Consider the following 27,265-nt stretch of genomic DNA (forward strand, 5'->3'; position numbering starts at 1 on the left):
ACAAAAGAAAAAAATCCCAGCAAAAGTTTTACAGATACAAACAAGCTTATTCTAAAGTTTTTGACAAAGGTGAAAAAGCAATTCAAGAAAACAAGAGTAGCCTTTTCAACAAAGGTGCTAGAGCATTCAGATATCCATAGACAAAAAAATGAACCTCCACTTAAACCTTACAAAAATTAACTCAAAGTAGATCACAGGGTTAAATATTAGACATTAAACGCTAAAGTTTTAAAGAGAAAACAGAACAAAAATCTTTGGGATCTAGGGCTTAATGAAGAGTTCTCAGACATGACAACAAAAGGATAATCCATCAAAGAAAAAATCTGATAAGGTGGACTTCATCAAGATGTAAAACTCTTAGTCTGTGAAAGACCTACAGGGAAGACGAAAAGACAAGTTACGCATACGGAGAAAATACTTGCAAATCACGTGTGTGACAAAGAACTCTCACCTAGAATATATCAGGAATGCTTGAAACTGGGTCTCTTGCCACAGCAACATGAATGGGAGCACCAGGAACCCAGGGTTGGAGCAGGATGCCACGGATTGCTTTAGCCCTTTTCCTGTTTAGAAAAAAAAAGGGCAGCTCACTGCCAGTGCTCATTTGATTTTACATAAACAGGCTCTTTGGGGCTGAAGCAAATCTGACTGATTTTTGATGTGAAAATAAAATATAAAAACCGTTCCTGAAGTTATTTCTAAACAGAACTAACATAAAAATAGTCTGAATCATCAGAATCGTCTATTTCGGAAAAACCGGATTTGTCAAATGAATCTTCGGGCAACAACTGTTTGAGAACGATGTTAACATCCCATGTAGGAATGCTATGTTTTCTAGGATCTGGCATTTTCAGTGATCGAGAATCACTATATTTTGCAAATGGAAATACCACTACTAAAAAAAAAATGCTATAAACAGACTGATGTCTTTTGTTTCCAAAGTCAATATTCTAGAACCACGTGAAAATAGTAATAAAAGCGAGATATTTTGTGGCAAAGTTGTGGGTAAACGTTGCGGCCACAAGTGCTGCTGGAGAGTATTCTCAGGGCAAATGGGAAAGGGGTTAAGAAAATGGCACACAAACTGGACCTGGAGGAAACTGCCAGCTTGGATAAGGCCAAGCTGAAGGCCACAGAGATGCAGAAGAACACTCTGCTGACCAAAAAGACCACAGAGCAGGAGAAGCGGAGTGAAATTTCCTGAGAGCCTCGAGGATTCCCTACGCCTGTCATCTGTGAGCCCCCACTTGAGACGTGGAGGAAGAGCCACCTGCAAGGTGGACACGCCCCACGAGCTGCGCTGTGAACCTGGGCTCTCCGCACCATGCCACCGACCTGTGAGTCTCTGAGGGGACCCGCAATGGGACTGCCAAATTCTCCGGCTTGCCCCGGGATATTATAGAAAATTATTTGTGGCCGGGCGCGGTGGCTCACGCCTATAATCCCAGCACTTTGGGAAGCTAAGGCAGGCGGATCACCTGAGGTCAGGAGTTTGAGATCAACCTATCATGGTGAAACCCCGTCTGTACTGAAAGTACTAAAATTAGCCAGCTGTATTCCCAGCTCCTTGGGAGGCTGAGGCAGGAGAATGGCTTGAACCCGGGAGGCAGAGGTTGCAGATAGCGCCACTGCACTCCAGCCTGGCGGAAAGAGCAAGACTCCGTCTCAAAAAAAAAAAAAAAGAAATAAAAAGCAATGAACTATTGATACATAGAAAAACTTGGATGGGTTTTAAGAGCCTTAAGATGAGTGATGAGAGCCAATCTCAAAAGGCCACATACTGTATGATTTAATATATATAATATTCTCAAAATGATGGAATTATAGGGATGGAGAAATGATTAGTGATTGACAAGGGTTAGGAATTGGGAGGAGGAGAAAATGACTCTAAAGGGGTAGCACTAGGGGTCTTCATGGTGGTGTAATAGTTCTGTATCTTGATTGTGGTGGCAGGAATCTACAACGTGTGATAAGTGATACATACACATCGTTCCAAGATCAATTTCCTGATTTTGTCATTATACTATAATTCAGATATAACCATTGGAGGATATGAGTGAAGGGTTCAAAGGACCTTTCTGTATTATTTTTGCAGCTTTCTGTGAATCTAATTATTTCGAAATAAAAAGTGAAAAAACACAGATCTACACACTGTAGGTTCAAGAGAAAGTTTTTGTTTAAGGCAAGGAAAATCTGCTTTGTTTATAGATATTATGACGGTATCGAGAAAAGGATGAGCAGTGACAGAAATACAATATTTGCAGTGTTTACTCAGCCTTTTTTCTAACACATGGCCCCTACAATGCTTCATTTTCTTCTCTTCATACACCCACAGTGAAGTTTTTTTTCAGAATTCTATTTCCTTGAGTTTGTATTGTGAAAACAAAGGTATAGTAAATATATGATCCTCTGCAATATAGGGCATTGCCTTTCCTCCACTCCCCAAAATAGAAAGAATTAACCTTGGACAGTGTGAGGGAAATTCTTTACTTTTCCATCGAGGTAGCAGGGACAAAGAAAGACAGGTACTACTTTGAGAAGAGCTTGATGGCAGATCTTCTCTGTGGGGAAAAGGTTATCTGCTAAGACTGAGGATGATTCAAGGTTAAGTGTGAACTTGAGAAGTATTGACATGACTTGAAAGAGTCATAATGGGTTATACAATGGAGAGGAAACAAAATTTAATGAAGGACCAGTTGAGTGATCTTAAGAGTTCAGTGGAAAAGTGGTAAGATACTTTATTGAGCTATATTAATCTTTCTGATTCTTTACATTTTTTTGCTATCTGTAGGGCTACCAAGACATTCAAGGGATCATCCAATCAGGATGGTCTGAAGATGAGGAAGCTTTCATATGTACCCAGCACAGCACATCAGCCAACTTCTTGTGAACTTCTAGAAGGAGGAAGGAAACCCTACAGTGAGACTGAATTTCCTGCTAGTCAACAGTATTAAAGTCAGAGTTATTTGTCATAATAGACAAAATGTTTCTTACATAGATGCTTTTGTGAAATATGATTCAAACTTGCCACATTAATATGAATTTTAACTTAAGGGACCTACATGATTTTGCTGCATTCTTTAGCAACACTTGTGGCCTAGGAAAGAGAAAGCAGAAATGGCCCAGTTCTGCCTCTTCTGTCTTTCGAATTGTATAAAAAGAGTGAGAAAGACTCCCACAGGAGCAAAACAAACATAGCATTGATAAGAAATATAGAACATTAAAGTGTTTCTCAGTCTCCCTTCAAATAAACAATTTTGTTTGTTTTGAAACAGGGTCTTGCTCAGTCACCCAGGCTGCGGTACAGTGGTGATCATGGCTCACTGTAACCTCGAACTCAAGTGATGGTGGGTTCAAGTGATTGTCCCACTTCAGACTCCTGAGTAGCTGAGACTACCGCACGTGCCACCGTGCCCTGCCAATTCTTTTAAGATGTTCTCACTACTCATCTCTAAGATTTGTCATTAGAGCTGGTAAATAAATCATCTTTGCACAGATGAAGTGGTATAAACTGGTTAAACTTGATTCTTAAAATGTAACTGGAAAGTTTCCCATGAATACTAAATATTTCCAGATACACTGATTAAAATCCAGGGTAAAAATTTAAGTGATTCTCTTAAATTGAATGTGTTATTCAATAATACACAGTTGGCCCTCCTTATCTGTGGGGGATTGTTCCAGAACCCCCATGGATACCATAATCCATGGATACTCAAGTTCCTTAGTTAGCACTCACAGGGGGAGGTGGGATGGAAGGGGTGCGGTGAGGAGGTGCCAGATTCTGCATCCGCGGATTCTACCAATGCAGAATGCAGGTACTGTTTTTTCCATCAGGGTTGGGGTTGGTCGAATCCATGAATGTAGAAACTGCTGATAGAGAGCCAACTGTATTTCAAGAACCTATCATCACATAATATTTTTTTCTAGTTTATCTTTATCTTATAAAATGTTTAAGCGAGGCAGTGGTGCGTGCCTGTAATCCTGGCTGACACGAGAGGATAATTTGAGCCCAGGAGTTTGAATCCAGCCTGGGAAACATAGCAAGACCTTATCTCTAAAAAAAAAAAAAAAAGTCAAAAAATTTTACCTCCTAGTAAGAAAAAATTAAAATATCTACCAACTGCCAGACTGAGTAGTATTTACCATCTCTGCCTTTCACTTTCATTAAATATTATACTTAGAAAAAACTTGATCATGACTCATCTGCTTAAGAGAAACATTTCCAATATAACTTTCTTTTTTTTTTTGAGACGGAGTCTTGCTCTGTCGCCCAGGCTGGAGTGCAGTGGCGCGACCTCAGCTCACTGCAAGCTCCACCTCCCGGGTTCACGCCATTCTCCTGCCTCAGCCTCCCGAGTAGCTGGGACTACAGGCGCCCGCCACCGCGCCCGGCTAATTTTTTGTATTTTTAGTAGAGATGGGGTTTCACCGTGTTAGCCAGGATGGTCTCGATCTCCTGACCTCGTGATCCGCCCGTCTCAGCCTCCCAAAGTGCTGGTATTACAGGCGTAAGCCACCGTGCCTGGCCTCTAATATAATTTTCATAATGAATAATGTATTAAAATGTGTAATATATGTTGATTTGGTCAATTATATATGACTAATTTTAATGAAAAACAATCTGACGAAAAAATCTATGTCTTATAATCACAAGAAAAAAGTGCACTTTATAATTTCAATTTATATACATATTACTGTTATAGAGAACTATGATGGGTTCCTCAATAAAGTACTTTCTTTTTTTTTTGACAGAGTTTTGCTCTGTCGCCCAGGCTGGAGTGCAATGGCATGATCTTGGCTCACTGCAACCTCTGCCTCCTGGGTTCACATGATTTTCTTGCCTCGGCCTCCCAAGTAGCTGGGATTACAGGCACGCACCACCACGCCCGGCTGATTTTTGTATTTTTAGTAGAGACAGGGTTTCACCATGTTGGCTTGGCTAGTCTCAAACTACTGACCTCAGGTGATCTGCCCACCTTGGCCTCCCAAAGTGCTGGGATTACAGGTGTGAGCCACCACATTTGGCCCTAAAGTACTTTCAAATATAAAATGTATTGGATTACAACAAAATTCTACAGGGCAAGTAGAATGGAAATTAGAGTTCAAGGAGAATAAGCAAATATGGAAAATTTTTAAATGCTAATAAATTTTTATTAAAGAACAAGAATTCTTTATTCCTTAAAATACAGATGTATTTATTCACGTTTTTCTGAAAATGAATAATAGTGGCTATGAAATCACTGTGGGTATTTATACTACACTTCATGTAACATTTTTATTTTAAAATATCTCTAATGTGCTAGAAACTGCATCTTTTGGAATGATTAAAATGTTATATTTCAACTTAAAATGTTTGGCAAGGGGAACTATAGGAGCAAAAAAATGTGAAGACTGTTGTCATAGGCATCATGCGAGGCTGGAAAGTGGGATATGCTGAGTGAAGTGGGATGCAAAAATGAATAAAGTCAAGTTAACTGAGAAAAAGAGGTTCAATGGATAGAACCGTGCTGGAGAGTTGCCTGGATTACGATCACAGCAGAAAGCTCCAAGTTTAAAATCTTGGAGATAAAAGAGTTCTCAGTCAAAATATGCAGGCCTATGCTCAAGAGGTATTGATTTTTTGAAATTGTAAATATATGTTCCTTGGAGCAAGGAATGTGTTTAAAACACTACAGATAAAAATGCAAATTTAAAAAATCCATCATATGATTATAAATTATTAATACAAGACTCTCTAAGTAAAAAATTGTATACCACCTAAATGTGCAACATTTGAAGACTATTTAGCTAAACTATAGTATAGCCAGTAATTCAGTCACTAAAAACAATATTTATAAATAAGGGGGAAGAAACAAATCTTTTTTGTAGAAGAATTCCAAAGTATATATATAGAGAGATATTCCCCTCTCTAGGAGGTGAAGCTTCATTTCTGGGTGCCCCTGACCCCCGCTGGGAGTGGGCTAGACTTAGCGACTGTTTCCAAAGAATAAGTAAGGAAAGAGAAAAATAGTAACTTTATAGTGGAGAAACCTAACAGCATCACCAAAATCGTGATGAAGGTTAACATTACGCGTTGTGTCATGTTCATATCATATAGCTGATACGATGTGACCAGAAGGACACTTTACTTTTGGGGTATTCTTTCCAAAATCCCATATCACCAGAGTAACCATGAGGAAAACATCAGACCAATTCAGATTAGGAGACATTCTACAGTGTATCTGGCCAACACTCCTCAAGACTGTCACGGTCAGGAGAATCGCTTGAATTTGGGAGGTGGAGGTTACGGTGAACCAAGATCGCCCCACTGCACTCCAGCCTGGGCGACAGAATGAGACTCTGTCTCAAAAAAACAAAAACAAAAACAAAAACAAACAAACAAAAGACTGCCAAGATCATGAAAAACAAGGGAAGACTTAGAAACTGCCATAGACCAAAAAAGACCGGAAAGACATGACAACTCAGAATAATATGGTACCCTGGACAGCATCCTATAGCAGAAGGAGGACATTAATGGGAAAGTTGGTGAAATACAAATACACTCAGTAGTTTAGGTAACAGTGTTGTAGAAATGTTAATTTCTTAATTTTGACACCCTTACAATGCTAATATAGGATATTAACAAGAGTGAAAACTTAGCAAAAGGTATACAATAACCCTCTGTACTATCTTGGTAACTTGTCTATAAAATAAAATTATTCAAAAAGGAAAAGTTTATTTAAAAACAATATTTACAAACTATGTTTAAAAATCTACACAAAAATCCAGGTGTGATGGCTCATGCCTGTAATCCCAACACTTTGGGAGGTTAAGAGAGGAGGACTGACTGAGCCCAGGTTTCAAAACCAGCCTGGGCAACACAGAGACCTCCTCTCCACAAAAAATAAAAAATTAGCCAGCATGGTGGTGCACACATGTAGTCCCAGCTACTCGGGCTGGGAGGATCGCTTGAGCCCAGGAGGGTGAGGCTTCAGTGAGGTGTGATTGTGCCACTGCACTGCAACCTGGGCTACAGAGCAAGACCCTGCCTGAAAAAAAAAAAAAAAATCTATACAAATGAAGACTGGAAGATAATTCACAAACATTTTAACAGGGTAATTTGTGGGTATGGAAATTTTAAAAATTCATTGGTACTACTTTGTATTTTCAAAATATTTTGTAATCTGTACATAAACTCTGCTTTCTCCAAGCTGCCTTAGGTTTCCATATTATTCTAGGTTAATGTCTTAACAAATATTTTCTTCACTAAAGGACACATATAAAACATACTTAAGCAGAAATCTTCTACTAACCACTGTGGAGGAGCTATAATATAAAACAATAAAATAACAATGAGATACCTAATACACATCTAATAGAATGGCCAAGATCCAAAACACAACACCAAATGCTGATGAGGATGTGGAGCAACAGGAACTCTCATTCATGCTGGTGGGAATATAAAATGGTACAACCACTTCGGAAAATAGTTTTGGCAATTTCTTCAAAGTGAAACATATTCTTACCATATGAATCAGCAATTACAGAACTTGTTATTTACACAAATAAGTTGAAAACTTATGTTCACACAGAACATGCACATAGTTGTTTATAGCAGTTTTATTCATAATTGCCAAAACTTGGAAGCAACCAACATGTCGTTCAGTAGGTGAATATTCGAACAAACAAAATATGTCCAGACAATGGAATATGTTTCAGAACTAAAAAGAAATTACCTATCAAGCCATGGAGGAAACTTAAATGCAGATTACGAAGTGAAAGAAGCCTCTGAAAAGGTTACATATTGTATGATTTGGGAAAGGGGAAAGTATGAAGACAGTAAAAAGATAAGTGGTTGCCATGACTTGGGGAATGGATGGATGAATAGGCAGGGCAGAAAGGATTTTGAGGGCAGTGAAACTACTTTGTATGATGTTACAGTGGCAGATACATGTCATTATAAATTCGTCCAAACCCATAGAATGCACAAAGCAATAGTGAACCCTAATGTAAACTATGGACATTGGGTAATATGTCTATGTAGTTTCATCAGTCATAAAAAATGTAACACTTTAGTGGGGGATGTTGATAATGATATAGGCTATGCATGTTTGGGGGTAGAGGGCATATGGGAAACATCTGTATCTTCTCAATTTTGCTGTGAATCTAAAACTGCTCTCAAAAAATAAAATCTTAAAAAAAACAACAACAAAAAAACCCAAACCAGGCCAGGCACTGTGGCTCACACCCATAATCCTACAGTTTGTGGAGGTCAAGGCAGGAGGATTGCTTGAGACCAGGAGTTTGAGATCAGCCTGGGCAACATAGGGAGACCTTGTCTCTACAAAAAATAAAAAAAAAAAAAATAGCTGGGGATACTGGTACGCGACTGTAGTCCCAACTACTCCAGAGGTTGAGAGAGAAGGATCACTTGAGCCTAGGAGTTTGAGGATGCAGTGAGCCGAGATCAGGCCATTGCACTCCGGCCTGGGCAACAGAGCAAGACCCTGTCTCAAATAATAACAATAATAAAAGACCAATCCAAGAAGAAGAAGAAAAAAATCCCCGAACAGCAAAGTCAAACCAGTAATTTGTCATCCAGCAGTCCTTAAAAGTGAAGTTTTCATACAGAACTTTTCCCTCTACATCTAGTTGGATTTTAGACCCAGTCATAGCATAACCCTATACATACATGGAAGACAATTACTTATTTTTCCCCCTAGGTTGTAAATATGGCTAAGATACTGATATCATGCACATTATATATTTATGATCTAATTTAATCCTCACAATAGCCCTCCAAGGCAAGTGTCCTTATTCACATTTCACTGATAAGAAAATAAGTACATGAAGTTAAAAGAGTTGCCTAATAGCACGTATGGAAAGTAACAGAGCCATGATCAGAACTCATGCTTGACTCCAACGCCTGTGCTCTCGTTTCTTATGTCATATCAAAGTTGTAACTATTAGTTTTTTCTCTGTAACTGAACATCGAGCATGCGAGTTACTTTTTCTAAATATTAAGATACATTAAATTTTCATTTAGAGTAAAGCCTCTGGTGTCTGTCTGGCTATCAGAGCTCAACCTCACATCCCCTGCTTATCAATGAGCTCATAAGAAAGCACATTGCCAAAATGTTGCACGGTACAATATTTACCATCACTAGTCCTAGGTGACGGTTTTCCAGGAAAAAAGAAAGGGGAGTTCCATTATCAAATAACTTTGGACTTACGGCTAAAAACCCATTTTAGAAATTCATAAAGCAAATTTAATATATTAACAGCTCTGAAATGTCTTACTTTAAAGAAAGCCACGCAACTTTGACTCTGCATTTCTCAAATTCACTTGTCTATAGAATTTCCTTTTCCCTAATTTAGGCCTTTTAACTTCTCAAGCTATACTATTGTTCTCAAAAACACTCTGAGAAAGCTGATCTAGAAGAATCAATGGTACAAAGACAATAAAAGACATCAGTAGGCTGGTAGGTCTACTGACCAGAGCAAGAGATCATTCTACTTTCAAAGCTACACACTTCACACACCAAAATCATGGAGTAAGAACACGGAGGAAAATGAGAAAGAATGTAGACAAAGGAATAAGATGAAGAAGGGAAAAAGGCAAAATCAGGCAGCAGAGTCAAAGAGGAGTATGGCATACACACACGTGGGTAAGAGAAGCCTTAACTGAGACTAGAGATGGAGATGTAAGAAAGAAGCAAACCAAGTATCTGAGACGAGAAGTAATCAGGTCATCCAGTGATTTTTAAAAAAATCCCACTGGAGGTTGGGCACGGTGACTCACGCCTGTAATCCTAGCACTCTGGGAGGCCAGATCACCTGAGGTCAGGGGTTCGAGACCAGTCTGGCCAACGTGGCAAAACCGCATCTCTCCTAAAACTACAAAAAAAATTAGCCGGGCATGGTGGCACATGCCTGTAATCTCAGCTACTTGGGAAGCTGAGGCAGGAGAATCACTCGAACCCAGGAGGTGGAGGTTGCAGTGAGCCAAGATTGCACCACTGCACTCCAGCCTGGGCAACAGAGTGAGACTCCATCTCAAAAAAAAAAAAAAAAAAGGCTGGGTGCGGTGGCTCACTCCTATAATCCTAGCACTTTGGGAGGCTGAGGTGGATGGACCACTTGAGGTCAGGAGTTCAAAACCAGCCTGGCCAACATAGTGAAACCCTGTCTCTACTAAAAATACAAAAAAAAAAAATAGCCAGGTGTGGTGGTGGGCACCTGTAATCCCAGCTACTTGGGAGGCTGAAGCAGGATAATCGCTTGAATTCAGCAGGTGGAGGTTGCGGTGGGCCGAGGTTGCGCCACTGCACTCTAGGCTGTGTGACAGAGAGAGACTCCATCTCAAAAAAAAAAAAAAAATTCCCACTGGAACGGCCCACAGTCTAGGCAGTCTTCACAAAAGGCACCAATAGTACTCACAGGTCAATTGTCAAACTCTGTCTTTGCCTTGCTTCTTTCCAGTCTTTCTAAGGAGCACTCAAGATTCCTTAAGACTTCTCTTATCTCATGTACTGAAAACAACTCTCTTCTAAACACTGGTAAACCAGCTTAGCAGTAAACCCAGTCACCAGCTCATAAGCTAGTACATCTTGGTTTTTGCCCACCTGGGAGTCAAAGCTTTGAATGCTTATTGATTTTCATGGGAAGCAAGACCTAGATTGGATTTATGACATCCCCAACTAAACTAGCTCTTTGATTAATGCTCTTTATTTTCCCCTATATTCTTGCTAACTTCCCACTATTTACCTATCATAAGGATTAACATACAACACATGAGAAAACAGTTCAATATCTGTTCATACCAATAAATTGAAGGTGCATCACTAACACTGTGTATTAAGGTAGGAAACTGTATAAAAGGTACGAAGGAAGAGATTGCTGCTAATTTTTTAGAATAAAGATCTCATTTAGAAAGATTTTCATTAAAATAGTTAAAATGAATGTATTTGTAGTGAATGAAAAATCTCACTGCTCTTAAAGGGTTAACCTTTAAGTACTGTACAAGAAAAATTCATAAAGTCAAAACAAAAGCACTTCCATGTGTCATACTTACCTGCTTTCTCATCCTAAAGGATTAATGAGTCTGTTAGGGTTTTTCACTTGCCCCTCCCTCTCATTCATTCAATAAATATTTTTGAAAAGAGATTTTTTTTTTGAGACAAAGTCTTGCTCTGTCACCCTGGCTGGAGTGCAGTGGGGTGATCCTGGAACACTGCAACCTCCACCACCCAGGTTCAAGGGATTCTCCTGCCTCAGCCTCCTGAGTAGCTGGGATTAACAGGCGCACACCACCACGCCCGGCTAATTTTTGTATTTTTAGTATAGACAGGGTTTCACCATGTTGGCCAGGCTGGTCTTGAACTTGCCTTAGCCTCCCAGAGTGCTGGGATTACAGGCATGAGCCACCGCGTCTGGCGTTTTTTTATTGAGTACCTGCACTGATGAATAAGATAGTGCCTACTTCTAAGCAGTTTACAGATTAGTAGGAAAGAGTGTAAATAAGAAACTATGTTATTCTAAGATTAGGTCACATCCTTTCCAGAGGTGATTTTTGGGTTGAGTTTTTTAGGACCAGAAGGAGTTAAACAGAATGGTCTCATGCTGGGGACAAGCTGGGGAATGGCATGGTGTGGAGGCAGGTTGTTAGGAAATTTGAAGCTGGGAATACTTTCAAGCCCAAAGTCGGAAGGTGGAAGAGTAAGTACTCGGCTGCTTTTCCTTCCAGCATCTTTTTCTAATTATAAGCCACTCCTCCTTCAGCCTTGCTGCCTCCCTGCCCCACCTAGAGGCGATGTGGGATAACAAAAAAGGCATGGGCAAGTAGCCAGAGGGGCTAGAATGTTGCCTCAGCCTCTGGACTAGATGTGTGATCTTGGGCAAGTTGCTTATCTTCTGTGAGCCTATTTTCTCATCCGTGAAATGGGGATAGTGGCACTTGGGTTAAATGAGAGAATGTAGGCCAAGTTCCTGCCTCAACTCATTTGGATTTTCCTGCCCTCTCCCCTTGCTTCAGTTGTTTTGGAAATTATATTCTCTCTCCTTATAACTTTCTCATTGCTCCTCTGATCTCCATTTTGGTATACTTTTTCAAGTATCCCCACTAAGAAGGCTGACTGTGGGGGAGGGCTGCACCAAGCATGGCTGGAAAAGATCACAGCTGGAAAAGAGCACAGAAAAGCTCTCCAAGTGGCTAGGATGTGCCCAGCTTTCCTTCCCCGTTCCCTGCCCTCCCCTCCCCCTTTCCTCTCAGATTCAGAACTGTTGCTCCCAGGGATCCTGGGCTTTTGTTCTCTGGAAGCTTAAACCACCACCTGTTTTGCCTTTATTGTTTAAAGGGTTATCTCCTGTTGTCCACAAACTACCACAGGTTGAAGCGGACAAAACTTAAAAGGCAGCAGGAGCTAAGTATGGTACTTCCTTTTTTTAAAACAACAACAACAAAAACACTAATACTAAAACATCAATGCTTTTCCATTTTCCCTTTTTTATTTCTTTTCTGAGGTCCCCCCCAACACTAACTACCCCCTCTTTACCTGTTAATCCTACCATTAGTACTAATAAAAAGTTATCTTTAACATTAATTATAACTTATTATATGTCTGTTTTCCTTAGTTTGAAGTTCTTACAGTCTGAGGTATCCTCTAAAGCAGTTTCTCAAACTTGAATATGCGTGAGAATCACCTAGGGATCCTGTTAAAAGGCAGATTATGATTTAGAAGGCCTGGGGAAGGGCTGAGCTTCACCTGAGCTCCCAGGAAAAGACCTTGCTGCTGGGCCTTGGACCACACTTGAAGCAGCAAGGCCTTATAGGGTTTAGAACAAATAAAGTGCACACACACACACAAATGATTGCTGGATGCTGCTTTGGTCTCTCTTACTCTGTATCGTGAGCTTTTCTTCAATACATCTTTTTCCACCTTTTCCTATGCATAATTTATAGCCAACACCTGACAATCATTCCTTTGTATAATTACTTAGTTGTGCTCTTCCCTTTTCTTAGTCACCATTCTCACTGAGAAATGCATCATTTCATGAGTACTCCAGTTATCCCCAGCCTCCTTCTACTAACATCTACCTTGAAACATCAAGAACTGGTTAAATAATCATTTTTACCCCTTTCTTGCCCAGCAACCTACAGTAGCTTCCTACTACAAACATTAAATTCAAATTCAGAATGAGAAGCTTCAAGACATTTCACCAACCCTTCCTTCTCCTCTGCCAATTTCTCTTTTTGCTCCACTTGGAACTCTCTGCATATTGCCCAGGTATACTTAGTTTCTCGAAACTCTTTGCAGGACATTTTACTTTGGGACTGTCTTCTTTCATTCCTTTTTAAAGACATGCTGTATTGCTTTAAAAAAACTCTCAATTTTTACCAATTCAAAAAAAATTTTCCTAATTCATTTCCAGTTGAGTCCCGTATTTAAAACAGTATTATCTAGGTGCTAATACATGTCTTATTATTCTTATTTTTATATGCCTTAACATTATTTTTAAAAATATTTTCAGCCTCTCTAAAGGATCAAAAAATTAATCTTTAAAATCCCTTGACGAGCATTTTAAGAGAGAAAATATGTGAGATTTAGTAACACTTATACATTGTACCACCTACCAGCTCCTATTCTACTAGGGAAATAAAATTTAGATGCAGCTAAAATTTAGTTAGGGCCCAAACCCACATCCTATCTAAAAGGCTTCTGTTTTTCTGTCATTGTTTTCTACCCTTCGCATTTTGCATTCAGTAGGGTTGCATTTTTCTTAATAGTTCTTGGTGATTCAAATGTAAAAGAAATGAAATAGGGCTCTCTCATACTACAATTTCAAGGAAAAGGAGACTACGAGGCCCATTCAGCGAGGTGCAAGAGGCCTAGATGCAGCACACCCTGCAACCGCCGCATGCTCCAATTTCATCTTTGGGTTTTCGTACAGCTCCTCTTTTTTGGATGATGCAAACCGCGCAAAAGCAGCATTCAAACCTCCCCACCCTGGGAAACGATACAAGAACATGAAGCTTTACTGCCAGTTTCTCCCTAACACGCAGCCAAGGGGTAGAGGCCCGGATACCCGCCCCCAAACCGCGTCCACAACAATCATTTCCTCCCTCCCCGCCTTTTACATACAGTACACATACAAATACACACACGCAGAGAGGCCAGCAGGGGCGGGCCGGACCCGACCACTCCGCAAACCGCAGGGGGAACTTGCGGCAGGCCGAGCTATTTTCGCCCAGGCCTTTCTTCTTCGCTTGCGTCTTCCTCTCCATCTGCATGCACTTGCTACACGAAAGCGAACTTGGGGACGTAGGGTTTTCAGAAAATCCGCTTTAGAGCCACACACCTTCGCCGGGTGCTGCATCATCCCCCCTCTCTCGGTAAACAGTTGGTCGCGCCCCAGTGCTAGCGGGCGCCGAGCGGGAGCCGCGCGGGAGCAGCGCAGCTACGGCGGCGGCAGCGGCGGCGCGGTTGCCATTCCGAGCCGTTGAGACGCCTCTGCGGCAGCTGGTGGCGCAGGTGGCTTGCGTGGACGCGGGTAGAGGCGACCAGCCAGCAACCGCAGCGTCGGCGCCCGCGGCCCCGGCAGGTGAGCGGGCGACGGGGACTCGCCCCGCCCCCCCTCGGTGGCCTCGCTCCTGGCTGCAGCGGGGAAGTGGACGCGGCCCGCCCGGGAGCCAAGGGGGCCGAGGCTGCAGCCGCTGGGCAGCAGGTTGCGGGGGAGGCCTTGCGTGGGCGGAAGGGGGCCGCTCGCCTCTCGGAATCCCTGCCTTTTTCTCTCCCATGCACCCCCTCCCTTCTGGGGCTTAAGCTCGGTGGAAAAAGCCCGGAGAAAGATGGGGCAGGCAGACGGGAGATTTCTGGCCGGGCAGCATCCCTGCCTCAGGTGGTGGCGTCTCTTCGGTGGCGGGGCGGAGGACCTGCCCCAGCGCGGAGGCAGCGCACTGGCGGGGGAGGAGCGGGAGGCGGCCCTCCCCTCGCTCTCCCACCCCCACCCGTCGGCTCCCCTCCCCCTCCCCTTGCGGCCCCTCCCTTCGGGGTTCTTCGCTTTAACCGCCCTCCGTGCTTTCCCTAGCAGGCGCGTCGGGACGCCCCGAGGCATCCTCCCCCGCCCGCGGGCCCGGGACCTGGGTCCGCGTCCGCCGCCCGCATCCCCGCGCCGCCGCATCTTCTCGCCGCCTCCCGGGCTTCGGACCCCCGGTCTCGCCCCCGAAACATGACTCGCGATTTCAAACCTGGAGACCTCATCTTCGCCAAGATGAAAGGTTATCCCCATTGGCCAGCTCGAGTAAGTGATTTGTAGCCCTCGCGCTTAGCAGTGCTACCCTCTTCCCCAGAGGCCTGCTGCCCACCGTGTGCCTTCGTTTTTTCCTCTGTCCTTTCTCTCCCTCGCTTTAGTCTCGTTTGTAACCTAACCTTTCATTTTAGTTTTTTGCCCAATAATCTCCCGTGTAATTATAAAAATCCAGACGTTTCTACATACCTGTGTATTTCCCTATGGTTTACTGGCAGACTTGGACAGATTTTCTTCCTAGGAAATATTTAAATGCGTTGCTAGTTAATATTCCATTGTAGGTGAAATAAGAATGAATTTTTGTTTAGAAATTAGTGAAACATTGACATTTCCGTAGTTTTGTATCAAGTACAAAATATCGATGGAATTTGCGCAGATTACACACAAACTCTTGGATGTCAGAGAAGTGCGTATGTGGTTAAATTGGATTTACAGGGTTAATAAAAAAACGGCTTGTACTTGATGAGGCCTTCTGGATTTGCTTGTTTAATACAGAGATTCAGGACTGGACATTCTTGAAAGTATTACAGTAGTTTAGCACCGAGGAAGGGCCAGAAAATTCATTTCCCCTTTTTTATTTGAGGTGTTTATGACCTTGAAGAAATTGTTTTACCTTTTTGTTTCCAACAGGCAAAAAGGAGGTGTGGACCAGATTCCTCAGTTCACATCTAGTGGTACAGAGAAATGATTAAGGACCCAGGATGTTTTGTGACATTTAGGAATTGAGACTGTTTAAAGATCTACGCTCCATTTTTAGAAAAAGAGGTCTTTTTGTTTATGGTGGTAACCAGGCTCTGAAACAGTGATAGGAGCTAAGATATGTTGCAATCCATTGGATTAGGTAAAGTCAAGATCCTTTAAAAATATACTTACATGGGGTTCTGAAGTTGTATTTCTCCAAGCCATTTATTTTCGACTAATTTACTATCCTTTGAAAATGTATTTCTTAAAAATAATTCTGTAGTTCTGGTTATGTCAGCAGGGAATGGGGGAAAACACCCATTAGATAACAGAGTCCTGTCTAGGAGCTGAGAGTGCCATCCAAGTGTAAAATGATCACTGTTCCTTGACTTTCTTCCATCCAGCTGCTTTACGTAGACTCCTGTTCACAAGTTTCCGTCCAAAGCTTTTTTCCTTGCCTATAAAGTCTGCCTTTTCGGTGCAGTCTTACTTGAACAATCCTTAGTCGTAATCCTTGTCTATATATTTTACATTCTAATCTATTCCTTTCGTGATAATCTTTTGTTTTAATTCTTACTCTGTGTATGCTTTGACTTCCAAATACATTGTGAGCCTGAGGGCAACAACCTTAAATGGAATTTCTTTATATCCTCCATAGTCCGTAGTACATATGATGCACCTATAAAACACAATTCACGTTCAAATGGAGCCTAGGGAAACTGATCAGGTTTAAGGCCCCTCTAATATACTTTTTCATGGTTTTCGAGGTATCCTTGTTTATTTTGAGGTGTTTGAAATTCTGAGGTTGTCTAATAGATCTGTATTCCGATTTGCATGCCACAGTGAAGTTAAAAGCCAAATGAAATGTTTAAAAAATCTCCCAAATCACCCTCCCCACGCTCATATGTTAAGTGACTAAGAGTGCTGCTGAAAATAAAATAGGGTAGCCTTTGGAAGACCAGAGTGTTTTCCTTATTTAACAAGTTCTACATTTAACAAGTTCATTTGGATTGGAAGGGAAGTGTTTGTCTTTTCCCTTTTCCCCATCATTTTTTCTGAGAAACACCTCCATTTAGTGTTGGTGTATTCTGTGTCCAACAATTACATTCCTTTTTCTATTTTCTTCATTCTTAGAAATTTGAAATCTTTGCTGTAGCGTTTAGAGTACATATTTAAAGTCTGAGCTGTAAAGGTGACACCTCTTGTTGCAATTTTTGCTTTAACATTTCTGTCTACATGTCCCAAACTTCATTAATTTTTAAGTCTTAAACATTCATGTACATAATCGTTTACCAGTAATAATCATTTAAAAAACTTAAATTTTGCCTGGCATTTGTTAAAGGCTATAGGTGCTAGGTATTTGCATAAACTCTTAAAGCTGTTTGCTAGCAGAAAGAAGCATATGAACTGGGTTAACAGAAATGGTCTCTTAAGGGATTAAGGATTTTTGCAATTATCGGGACCTTCCCACAAAGTTGAGATAACAGGTGTGCTCTTCATCATATAAGTGGGGAAATAGGTCCCTAGAGATATTGGGTGGTAATGATTGGTGTGTGAAAGCCTTTAGACTTCCTTCACAACCAGTTCAGTCATCCTCATGGTCTTTTCTGCAACACCGTAATGCTTACAGAGGATAGTAGGTCCTCTGATGGTCAACCCCCTTCTTAACAAAGTCAGCTGATTTTCAAATTGAAGTGGTTTTGAAATTATGAAAATTATCACATTTAAAATAGATATGTTGTTAAGTTCTTTTTTGTGTGTGTGTGTGTTTTGAAGACAGAATCTCACTCTGTCACCCAGGCTTGAGTGCAGTGGCGTGATCTCGGCTCACTGCAACCTCTGTTGCCCAGGTTCAAGTGATTCACCTCCCAAGTAGCTGAGATTACAGGCACCTGACACCGAGCCCTGCTAATTTTTGTATTTTTAGTAGAGACCGGGTTTCACCATATTGGTCAGGCTGGTCTTGAACTCCTGACCTCATGACCCACCCGCCTCGCCCTCGCAGAGTGCTGGGATTACAGGCGTGAGCCACCGCGCCCGGCCGACATGTTGTTAAATTCTAGCTAGATAGTACTGCTTAGTCCTGAGATCTGCTTTTCCTTTATTGATAAGGGAAAGTAACAAGTATTATGGATATATTAGACGTGACAGCACCTAATGATTTCTTCTTTATGTAATTTAAAATGTTGAAAGAGCAGTGAAAAAGGAACAAGTAGCGTCATGTGATTCAGGGATATTAGTGAAGGATCTTTTCATAATAAGTTTTTCAGACTTTGGGAGGTACTGATTTAAACTTTTGTCAGTGTCTGCTTTTACATTATTCTGTTATTTGTATAGATTTCCTGCAGAACTAACATTTAGGGTTGTCAAATAGGTTCAGACTCCTTACCTGAAATGATATGATTAATAATTCAGAATTTTGGGATTTTAGGAAGGCAGGGAGAGTATGTATGCCATATATTTTGCTGCTGGTGCGGTCTGGAATAGCATATGATAATCTTAATATTTCTGCAAAGAAACAACAGTGGAAACAGTAGGTGGATAAAAGAAATGACTGATACCCTCAATGTCAGTCCAGGTTTTTGCCACCAAATGAGTTTTGACAGAAATTTTGGTTTTCAGAGCTTCTTGGGTTTCAGATTTGGGGATAGGAGAGTATGGGCCTGCACAGCTGGTCCATTTTATAACAGATCCCTTTTGGATGTTGTGCTCTCGTTTATTCAGGTAAATGTTGAGGTGTGTATGATTTAAAATATTTTAATTTTTCTCACTTTTCTTTTAGGTAGACGAAGTTCCTGATGGAGCTGTAAAGCCACCCACAAACAAACTACCCATTTTCTTTTTTGGAACTCATGAGACGTAAGTCCTGTTAGCTTTAAAGGCAAATCAGAACTAATTTAACAGGGTTATTGGGCAGTAGACATTAATTCAAGGGGGAAATCGTAACGTAATAGGAAACTTTAAAATCTTTTAACTTTGGAAAGAGTCTTTAAGTCTCTATTTTTAAGGTAGCATTTACAGATGCTATAGGTTTATTTTTTACTGGAATTGATATTTCCTTAACCAAAAAGGAAAGTAGAAATTCTCTCAGCAGTAAGAATGGTTGATAGATGAAAATATATAAGGAAAGTTTTAATAAGTGATCTAATATTCCTATGCAGTAAAATAAGTGCTTTTTATAAGGACTACTTGGCACCTAATTTTTGGTTTTATGATATCAGATATACAGACTGTGTATATTGTGGGGAAGGTGAGAAGAGGAAGTCTAGCTAGTTCCCTGCATATGTTTATATGGTCCCTGAAGCTCTGCTGCCTCTGGTGGGTATGTGGGCAGAGAACTGATGTGGTGAAGCAAATTTTTCAAAAATTGCAGCTGAATGTTGACGTATGTTACTGCCAAGTGCATGGGATCACTCTGGAGGCTACCATTAATTTCCCAAAGAGTATTCCTATGTACCTATAATTTAATGGCCTTACAAATACTATATAATCTGGTTGATTTTGGACTTGAAGTTTGGAGTCTGTCATAATTTTGGTAGTCTTGTTTACCTGCGATGAGGAGAAACAAAACTATTGCTATTCTGATTAGAATTATGTATTCCTTTTTTGTGTTTTTTTTTTGAGATGGAGTCTCACTCTGTTGCCCAGGTTGGAGTGCAGTGGTGCGATCTCAGCTCTCTGCAAGCTCTGCTTCCTGGGTTCATGCCATTCTCCTGCCTCAGCCTCCCGAGTAGCTGAGACTACAGGCGCCCGCCACCACTCCTGGCTAATTTTTTTGTGTTTTTAGTAGAGATGGGGTTTCACCATGTTAGTCAGGATGGTCTCGATCTCCTGACCTTGTGATCCGCCCGCCTCGGCCTCCCAAAGTGCTGGGATTACAGGCATGAGCCACCACGCCTGGCCTAGAATTATGTATTCCTACGAGTGGCTACAATGGCAATATTTGGTTTAAAGTTGCTTAGCTAACTTTCACACAATGTCTTTAATAGCTTTATTGAGATGGAATTTAAATACAAAGAAGTTCACCTGCTTAAAGTGTATAAGTCAATAGATTTTACTAGATTTACTATCATCTTTTGATGATCACTTTCCCCTCTCCAACCCTAAACAACCACTAGTCTACTGTCTGTATAGACTTACCAGTTCTGGACATTTTATTTGAATGGTGTCATACAGTATTTCATAATAAGTTTTTAAAAAAATACAACTTTGGATCCAGAATTGGTTTGGCCTTCACCATAATTAGAGTTAGGTTCAAGTGTATTCTATATATAACAATAGAATTTTTAAGAAGTGATAAATTTCTGATTCCATGGGATACTGTAAAGAAACTCTTCGGTAAATTTAATAGAGGACAAAAGTATCTTCTAATGGAAAATGGTGCAGTGTATATTAGAGTAGGGCTTTTCAAAGTGTGTTGTCAGGTCTAGCACCATTAGCATCTTGTAGGAACTTTAGTTAAAATGTAAGTCTCTTGGCTGGGTGTGGTGGCTCACACCTGTAATCCCAACACTTTGGGAGGCCAAGGCAGAAGGATCACTTGAGTTCAGGAGTTGGAGACCAGCCTGCAACATGGTGAAACTGTGTTTCTACAAAAAAATACAAAAATTAGCCATTTGTGGTGGCACACACGTGTGGTCCCAGCTACTCCACAGGCTGAGGTGGAACCATCACCTGAGCCGGGGAGGCAAAGGTTGCAGTGAGCCAAGATCTCACCACTGCAGACCTCATCTCAAAAAAAAAAAAAAAAAAAAAGGCAAGTTCTTAGGCCTTACTCTAGACCTACTGAATCAAGCTGTGAGTGTGGAGCCAAAGACCTGTTTTAATAAGCCTTCCAGATGATTCTGATTTACGTTGAAGTTTGGAAATACTGTAGTAATGTGAATGGACATTCCTTAGCAGTTTTCAGTTTTATAAGCTTAAAATTCTTTAATTCTGATTTTTGCCTGAAATGGAACAGATTTTTTTTTTTTTTTTTTTTTGAGATGGAGTCTAGCTCTGTTGCCCAGGCTGGAGTGCAGTGGCGCAATCTCCGTTCACTGCATGCTCCGCCTCCTGGGTTCACGCCATTCTCCTGCCCCAGCCTCCCGAGTAGCTGGGACTACAGGTGCCCGCCACCACGCCCAGCTAATTTTTTGTATTTTTAGTAGAGACGGCGTTTCACCGTGTTAGCCAGGATGGTCTCGATCTCCTGACCTTGTGATTTGCCGTCTTCAGCCTGCTAAAGTGCTGGAATGGAACAGATTTTATACTTCTGTATATCCTTGTAGTCTTACAGAACACACAGTCCATTCTTACGTTACTATTTTAAATGTAGAAGAGGTATGATTATCCCTTCCCCTGCATTTAAAAGGATTTTCATATTATAAATATATGTACATTTTAAACCAAAACTAAACTAAGTAACTAAACTGTTGTTTGGTTAATAGGTAATTAGGTAGTTAATGAAGACAATGAATTACTAATATTCAAGAATTTAGGATATATTCAAGGAATTCAAATGAATTTAACTTTAAAATTAAGCTAACGATACCAAATTTTCATTTCAAAATGCACTTGGTTTTTGCCTTAGTGTTCTTATGAGTATACCATTTATCTTTGGAAAAGCAGTGCTGCCCCATATGTATGTTGGTCTGGTGGTGACTTCTTTTGTACTTAAGATTAATTTTTGGGCTGGGCGCGGTGGCTTACGCCTGTAATCTCAGCACTTTGGGAGGCTGAGGCAGGCGGATCACGAGGTCAGGAGTTCAAGACCACCCTGGCCAATATAGTGAAACCCTATCTCTACTGAAAATACAAAAATTATCCAGGCATGGTAGTGCGCACCTGTAGTCCCAGCTACTTGGAAGGCTGAGGCAGGAGAATTGCTTGAACCCGGGAGGCAGAGGGTGTGGTGAGCCGAGATCGTGCCATTGCATTCCAGCCTGGGCGATGGAGTGAGACTCTGTCTCTAAAAAAACAAACAAAAAAATACTAATTTTTGGAAACTAGGTCTCTGATGATCATTTTTCCCCTCAAAATTTGGGAGCGTAGTTATTTGAAGTTTTTTTTTTTGGAGACAGAGTCTCATTCCATGGCCCAGGATGGAGCACAGTGGCGATCATAGTTGATGGCATCCTTGAACTCCTGGGCCCAAGTGATCCTCCCATCTCAACTTCCCAAGTAGCTGATACCACAGTAGCTGGCTAGTTGTTGTATTTATTATTATTATTATTGTTTAGAGATGGGGTCTTGCTACATGGCCCAGGCTGGTCTCCAACGCCTGATTTCAAGTGATCCTCCTTCCTTAGCCTCCCAAAGTGCTGAGATTACAGGCTACTTGATTTTTTTTTTTTTTTTTTTTTTTTTTTTTTTTTTTGAGATGGAGTCTTCTCTGTCGCCCAGGCTGGAGTGCAGTGGCACAATCTCGGCTCATTGCAACCTCTGCCTCCGAGATACAAGCGATTCCTCTGCCTCAGCCTCCCAACTAGTCAGGATTACAGGCACCCGCCACCACAGCCAGCTAATTTTTGTGTTTTTAGTAGAGACGGGGTTTCACCATGTTGGCCAAGCTGGTCTCAAACTCCTGACCTTCAAGTGATCCACCTGCCTTGGCCCCCCAAAATGCTGGGATTAGAGGTATGAGCCACTGTGCTTGGCCTGTTTGAACTTTTTAGTTTGGATTTTGCGTAAATAGTTTAGTCTGCTAACCAGGGGTTAGGGAGATATGGGATAGGAAGAACATACAAGAAGAAAGGGGTATTTGGAAATTGTACTAATTCATAACTGGTTTATAGATTAAGATTTTTTAATTGTTAATTTAGAGCAGAATTCTTTTGTTGCATTCTTTTCCTGGCCTACAAACATCTGATTTTATTTAGTACATTCATAGTAAATGCTCAGCAGTCAAGTTTTGAATATTAGACAGTGAGCCCTGTGACCATGTACTAGATATTTTAAACCTAACATATTCAGACAGATTTTTAGTAAGTGGGAATGACATAGACTCAATTCTTGCTGAAGCCAAGTCTTGGTATTATCCTTGATTACATATTAGAGTCTTTCTCCTTCCTTTCTACATCTAGTCAGTCAGCAAATCTTGTTCTTTGCCTTTCAAATGCATTCGGATCTGTCCGCTCTTGGTCATCTTTGTATAATTCAAGTCCATGCGTAATTACTCCTGTAAATAATGTGCTAAGCTGGGCACATTGGGACGTGCCTGTAGTCCCAGCTACTCAGGAGGCTGAGGCAGGAGGATCCCTTAAGCCCAGGAGTTCAAATCTGGCTTGTAACATAGTAAGACCCTGTCTTGGGGGGTAAAAAAATTAAAAATAGTGCCCTTACTCTATGTTGGTTTCAGTTTCCACTCTTCATATACAGTTGGCCTGCTGTATCTGTGGGTTCTGTATCCATAGAGTCAACCTGTCACAGATTGAAAATATTTGGGGGAAAAAGATGGTCATGTCTGTACTGAGTATGTATAAATTTTTTTTCCTTGTCATTATTACCTTAATGCAATGTAACAACTGTGTATCATTTACATTGTATTAGGTATTATAAGTGATCTAGAGATGATTTAAAGCAGTGGTGGAAGACAGTTTTTTCCAAGGGGGTTTGGGGGGATGGTTTTGGGATGAAAACTGTTCCACCTCAGATCAGGAGGCATTACTTAGATTCGTATAAGGAGCACTCAGACTAGCTCTCTTGCATGTGCAGTTCACAATAGGGTTTGTGCTTCTGTGAAGATCTAATGCTGCCACTGATCTGACAGGAGGCAGAGCTCACGTGGTAATGCCTGCATCCTCCTGTGTAGCCTGGTTCCTAACAGGCCACGGACGGGTACTGGTCCTTGGCCCGGGGGCTCGGGACCCCTGATTTAAAGTATATGGGAGGGTGTGTGTTTTATATATATATATGCTGTTTTATATAAGGGACTTAAACATCTGTGAATTTTGGTATCTGCAGGGGTCGAGGAAGGATAATCCACAGTCTTACGGATACAGAGGTACAACTGTCTAGTCAAAGAGATCTTTATATCCCAATCAGATCATGTCATTTCACTGAAAACCTTCAGTGACTCTCTATTTTAACATTAGCAATGAATCAAAACCAAAAACTACCTACAAATGCTATTTATAAAACCCTACGCGAACTAGCCCGTGCTTACCTCTCCAGCCTCAGCCTCATTACATTTTTCACCGCTTTTTTCTGTGGTACAGATAAGCCTCATCTTGTCTCTGGTCTTTTGTTTTCCCTTTCGGGGGAAGGTTATGCCTTCGGATATTTGAAGTCATTTAGATCTTAGCTCACATCCTCCTCCTCGTGTTTATTTTCCCCATTGCAACAGTGACTGAATTTTTTTTTTTCCTTTTTTCTTTTTTTCACCCACACTCAAAGAGCTGGATCAGCAGAGACCTTGTCTATCTTGTCATCATTAACTTAAGTGCCTGGCACTTAGTAGCTGTTAAATAAATATTTGGTGATTGAAAGCTTTGTGCGCTAGATAAAGTCATTTGTTGATTATGCATTTGCTGTCCATTAGCCAATGTTTATGTAGAGCAACTAGATCAGAAGTTTGATTTTGAATCCTGACTGCCATTTACCTGCTATATAACCTTGGGCAGGTTACTTATATTTGTGTTTTTTCTTTCTCATTCGTAAAGTGGGGATAATATTATCTTGCCTCAGAATCTTCGGATGCAAATAAGACATGACATGAATAATGCTTAGAACAATGCTTGGCATGTATTAAACACTAAATAAATAGCAGCTATTATTTATTTAAAATGTTCAGCTTTGGCAAACTTTTATTTCATTTTGGGAACAAGACTTGTGGGGATTTACCCATTTTTCCAAGATTTCTACTAGTAGTATTTATTAAATTGAAATGCAGCTCAGTTTGAGTTTTGGTGACTAATTACCTTTGCTAATTCAGGGAATATTCCTACCTAGCTCTGTATCTTAGAAGTCTGGAAAATTTAAATAAAGATATTTTGCTGTTTTTTCCTCCTTACTGCTCTTAATTGTCTTAATGCAAAGAAGTTGGGTGCTCAGTTTTAGTAACTTTAAATATACATCACAGGCTGTTTTAAAACCCGTCTAATTTATAGTTTTAGGAGTGAAGGTCAATGCAGAGGTACTGATAGTGGTCACAAGAAGAAAAAAAAGTAATGAATCTTAGGATTTTTTTCTTCTACACTAGTTCTTCTATACAAGTTTCATAGCTGCATGTATTGGTGTGGGACTTGTATGATTTCTCTTAAATTTTACACCAAATAATGAGATGGACTGTTTATTCATCTCTTTTTTTTTTTTTTTTTTTTTTTGGAGACAGAGTCTTGCTCTGTCGCCCAGGCTGGAGTGCAGTGGCAGTGGCGCGATCTCCGCTCAAAGCAAGGTCCGCCTCCTGGATTCACGCCATTCTCCTGCCTCAGCCTCCCAGGCAGCTGGGACTACAGGTGCCCGCCACCACACCCGGCTAATTTTTTGTGTTTTTAGTAGAGACCGGGTTTCACCGTGTTAGCCAGGATGCTCTTGATCTCCAGACGTCATGATCTGCCCGTCTTGGCCTCCAAAGTGCTGGGATTATAGGCGTGAGCCACCATGCCCAGCCCTATTGATCTTTTTACCAGCAGGTTCATGACAAATAGTGCATGCATATTCAATTGTCTGTTTAATCATTTTTCTATTATAGACTAATACATGCTATTATAAAATATAAAATATTTGTAATAAACTTTCGTATTTTGTGATTTAGTAATGTGGAAATGAAGCAGCAAGTTAGAGTCAATATGTTGTTAAAAATGGAATTTTTCTGTTTAGCAATATTACTTGGCAACACTTAAATGAGTTTTGAGCTTCATATATTTGGCTCTGATTTCCTGTTTTGTGTATGTGCCTTTTTTTTTTTTTTTTTTTTTTTTTTTGAGACAGAGTCTCTCGCTCTGTCGTCCAGGCTGGAGTGCAGTGGCGTGATCTTGGCTCACTGCAACCTCTGCTTCCCGGGTTCAAGCGATTCTCCTGCCTCAGCCTCCTGAGTAGCTGGGATTACAGGGACACGCCCCCAAGCCCAGCTAATTTTCGTATTTTCAGTAGAGATGGGGTTTCACCATGTTGGCCAGGGTGGTCTTGAACTCCTGGGCTCAAATGATCCTCCCATCTCAGCCTCCCAAAGTGTTGGGATTACAGACATGAGCCACTGTGCCTGGCCTCTGACTTGTTTCTTTTAAGAGTTCTAGTTGTGTAACAACTAAATTTTTGTGTGTGTTCTTGTGGGTACACATATTATTCACTAAAAGTGAATTAAGAGAGATAACTGCTTGTCTTTGTTTATATACCATTAGAAAAATTGGAATGCACATGTACACACTTTAGGGCTTCAAAGTGTGTGCCATGTAAGAAACACATTGTAGGATTTGAGCTGCCTCAATATTATAAAACTAGTATTGAATTCAGTTAATGATTTCCTGTTTTCTTAGAATGTTTTCCATCAGTCTTGACTCTTATAAGATTTGACATTGGTATTTGAGGTCTGAGTTCGTACATATAGAGAAATAGCATGAATATTTTATTAGGAGATGTTTCAAAGACTGTATTACAATGGTTAAAGGAACGTCCAAAACTTCTTTAAGGAACACTGCAAGTTGAGACTCTGCTGTTTTAATAGGTAGGTGACCTTGCCTGAGTCAGTCTTCTTGAATTTAAGTTTTCTAATCTTTAAAATGAGGTTTTTGGTGATCCCTCAGTTTCCTTTCAGCTCTGGAATTTGGTGGGTAAGTTACCTTGAATGTGTATCTTCTGTTGTTAAAATTTTTAAAAACAATATAAAAGGAAACAAATCTTTTTACTCCTGTTTTTTAGAAATAACCCCTAAACCTGGTAATATTTTGATGTATTTTTTTCAAACTTGTCTATGCATTTTTTAAAGGATCTTCTGTCGTATATAGTTATGCCCTGCTTTCGTGTGCATGTGTGTGTGTATTAAGCATTTGGTATGTTATTTTAAAGTGGAATGCCTTGAAGAATGAATCAGTCAGACGTACTGTTAACATTTTGATATATTTCAGACTGACTTTTACAATTTTTTGGTATTTGATATTATGTATAATTATATCCTGCGTTTACTTAGCATATTAAGGATTTTTTTTATATGTAATTTTATTTTATTTTATTTTTTTTTTTTGAGACGGAGTCTCGCTCTGTCACAAGCTGGAGTGCAGTGTTGCGATCTCCGCTCGCTGCAAGCTCCGCCTCCCGGGCTCATGCCATTCTCCTGCCTCAGCCTCCGGAGTAGCTGGGACTACAGGCGCCCGCCACCACG

The 27,265-nt window shown here is 40.7% G+C and overlaps 2 protein-coding genes across 12 annotated transcripts in view; one reads left to right on the plus strand and one right to left on the minus strand.

Moving 5' to 3' along the window:
* Window positions 1–14,970, minus strand: part of LOC134731359 (homeobox protein engrailed-1-like) — a 34,509-nt gene extending 19,539 nt beyond the window's left edge. Inside the window, exon 1 of the mRNA XM_063609172.1 lies at window positions 14,338–14,970. Coding sequence (XP_063465242.1) covers window positions 14,338–14,776 — 439 coding nt within the window. The 5' untranslated portion in view covers window positions 14,777–14,970. The remainder of the gene's footprint in view (window positions 1–14,337) is intronic.
* Window positions 14,374–27,265, plus strand: part of PSIP1 (PC4 and SRSF1 interacting protein 1) — a 48,069-nt gene continuing 35,177 nt past the window's right edge. For 4 of the 11 annotated variants that reach the window (XM_055294192.2, XM_055294196.2, XM_055294197.2 and 1 more), the window contains exons 1-3: window positions 14,374–14,580; window positions 15,070–15,279; window positions 18,749–18,825. In XM_055294192.2, coding sequence (XP_055150167.1) covers window positions 15,208–15,279; window positions 18,749–18,825 — 149 coding nt within the window. In that variant the 5' untranslated portion in view covers window positions 14,374–14,580; window positions 15,070–15,207. Of the gene's footprint in view, window positions 14,581–15,066; window positions 15,280–18,748; window positions 18,826–27,265 lie in introns of all 11 variants that reach the window. The other 7 variants (XM_063609169.1, XM_063609170.1, XM_063609167.1 and 4 more) reach the window with 5 other exon arrangements.

This window comes from Symphalangus syndactylus, chromosome 9 (genome assembly GCF_028878055.3).
Source record: "Symphalangus syndactylus isolate Jambi chromosome 9, NHGRI_mSymSyn1-v2.1_pri, whole genome shotgun sequence".
Classification (NCBI taxonomy): Eukaryota; Metazoa; Chordata; class Mammalia; order Primates; family Hylobatidae; genus Symphalangus; species Symphalangus syndactylus.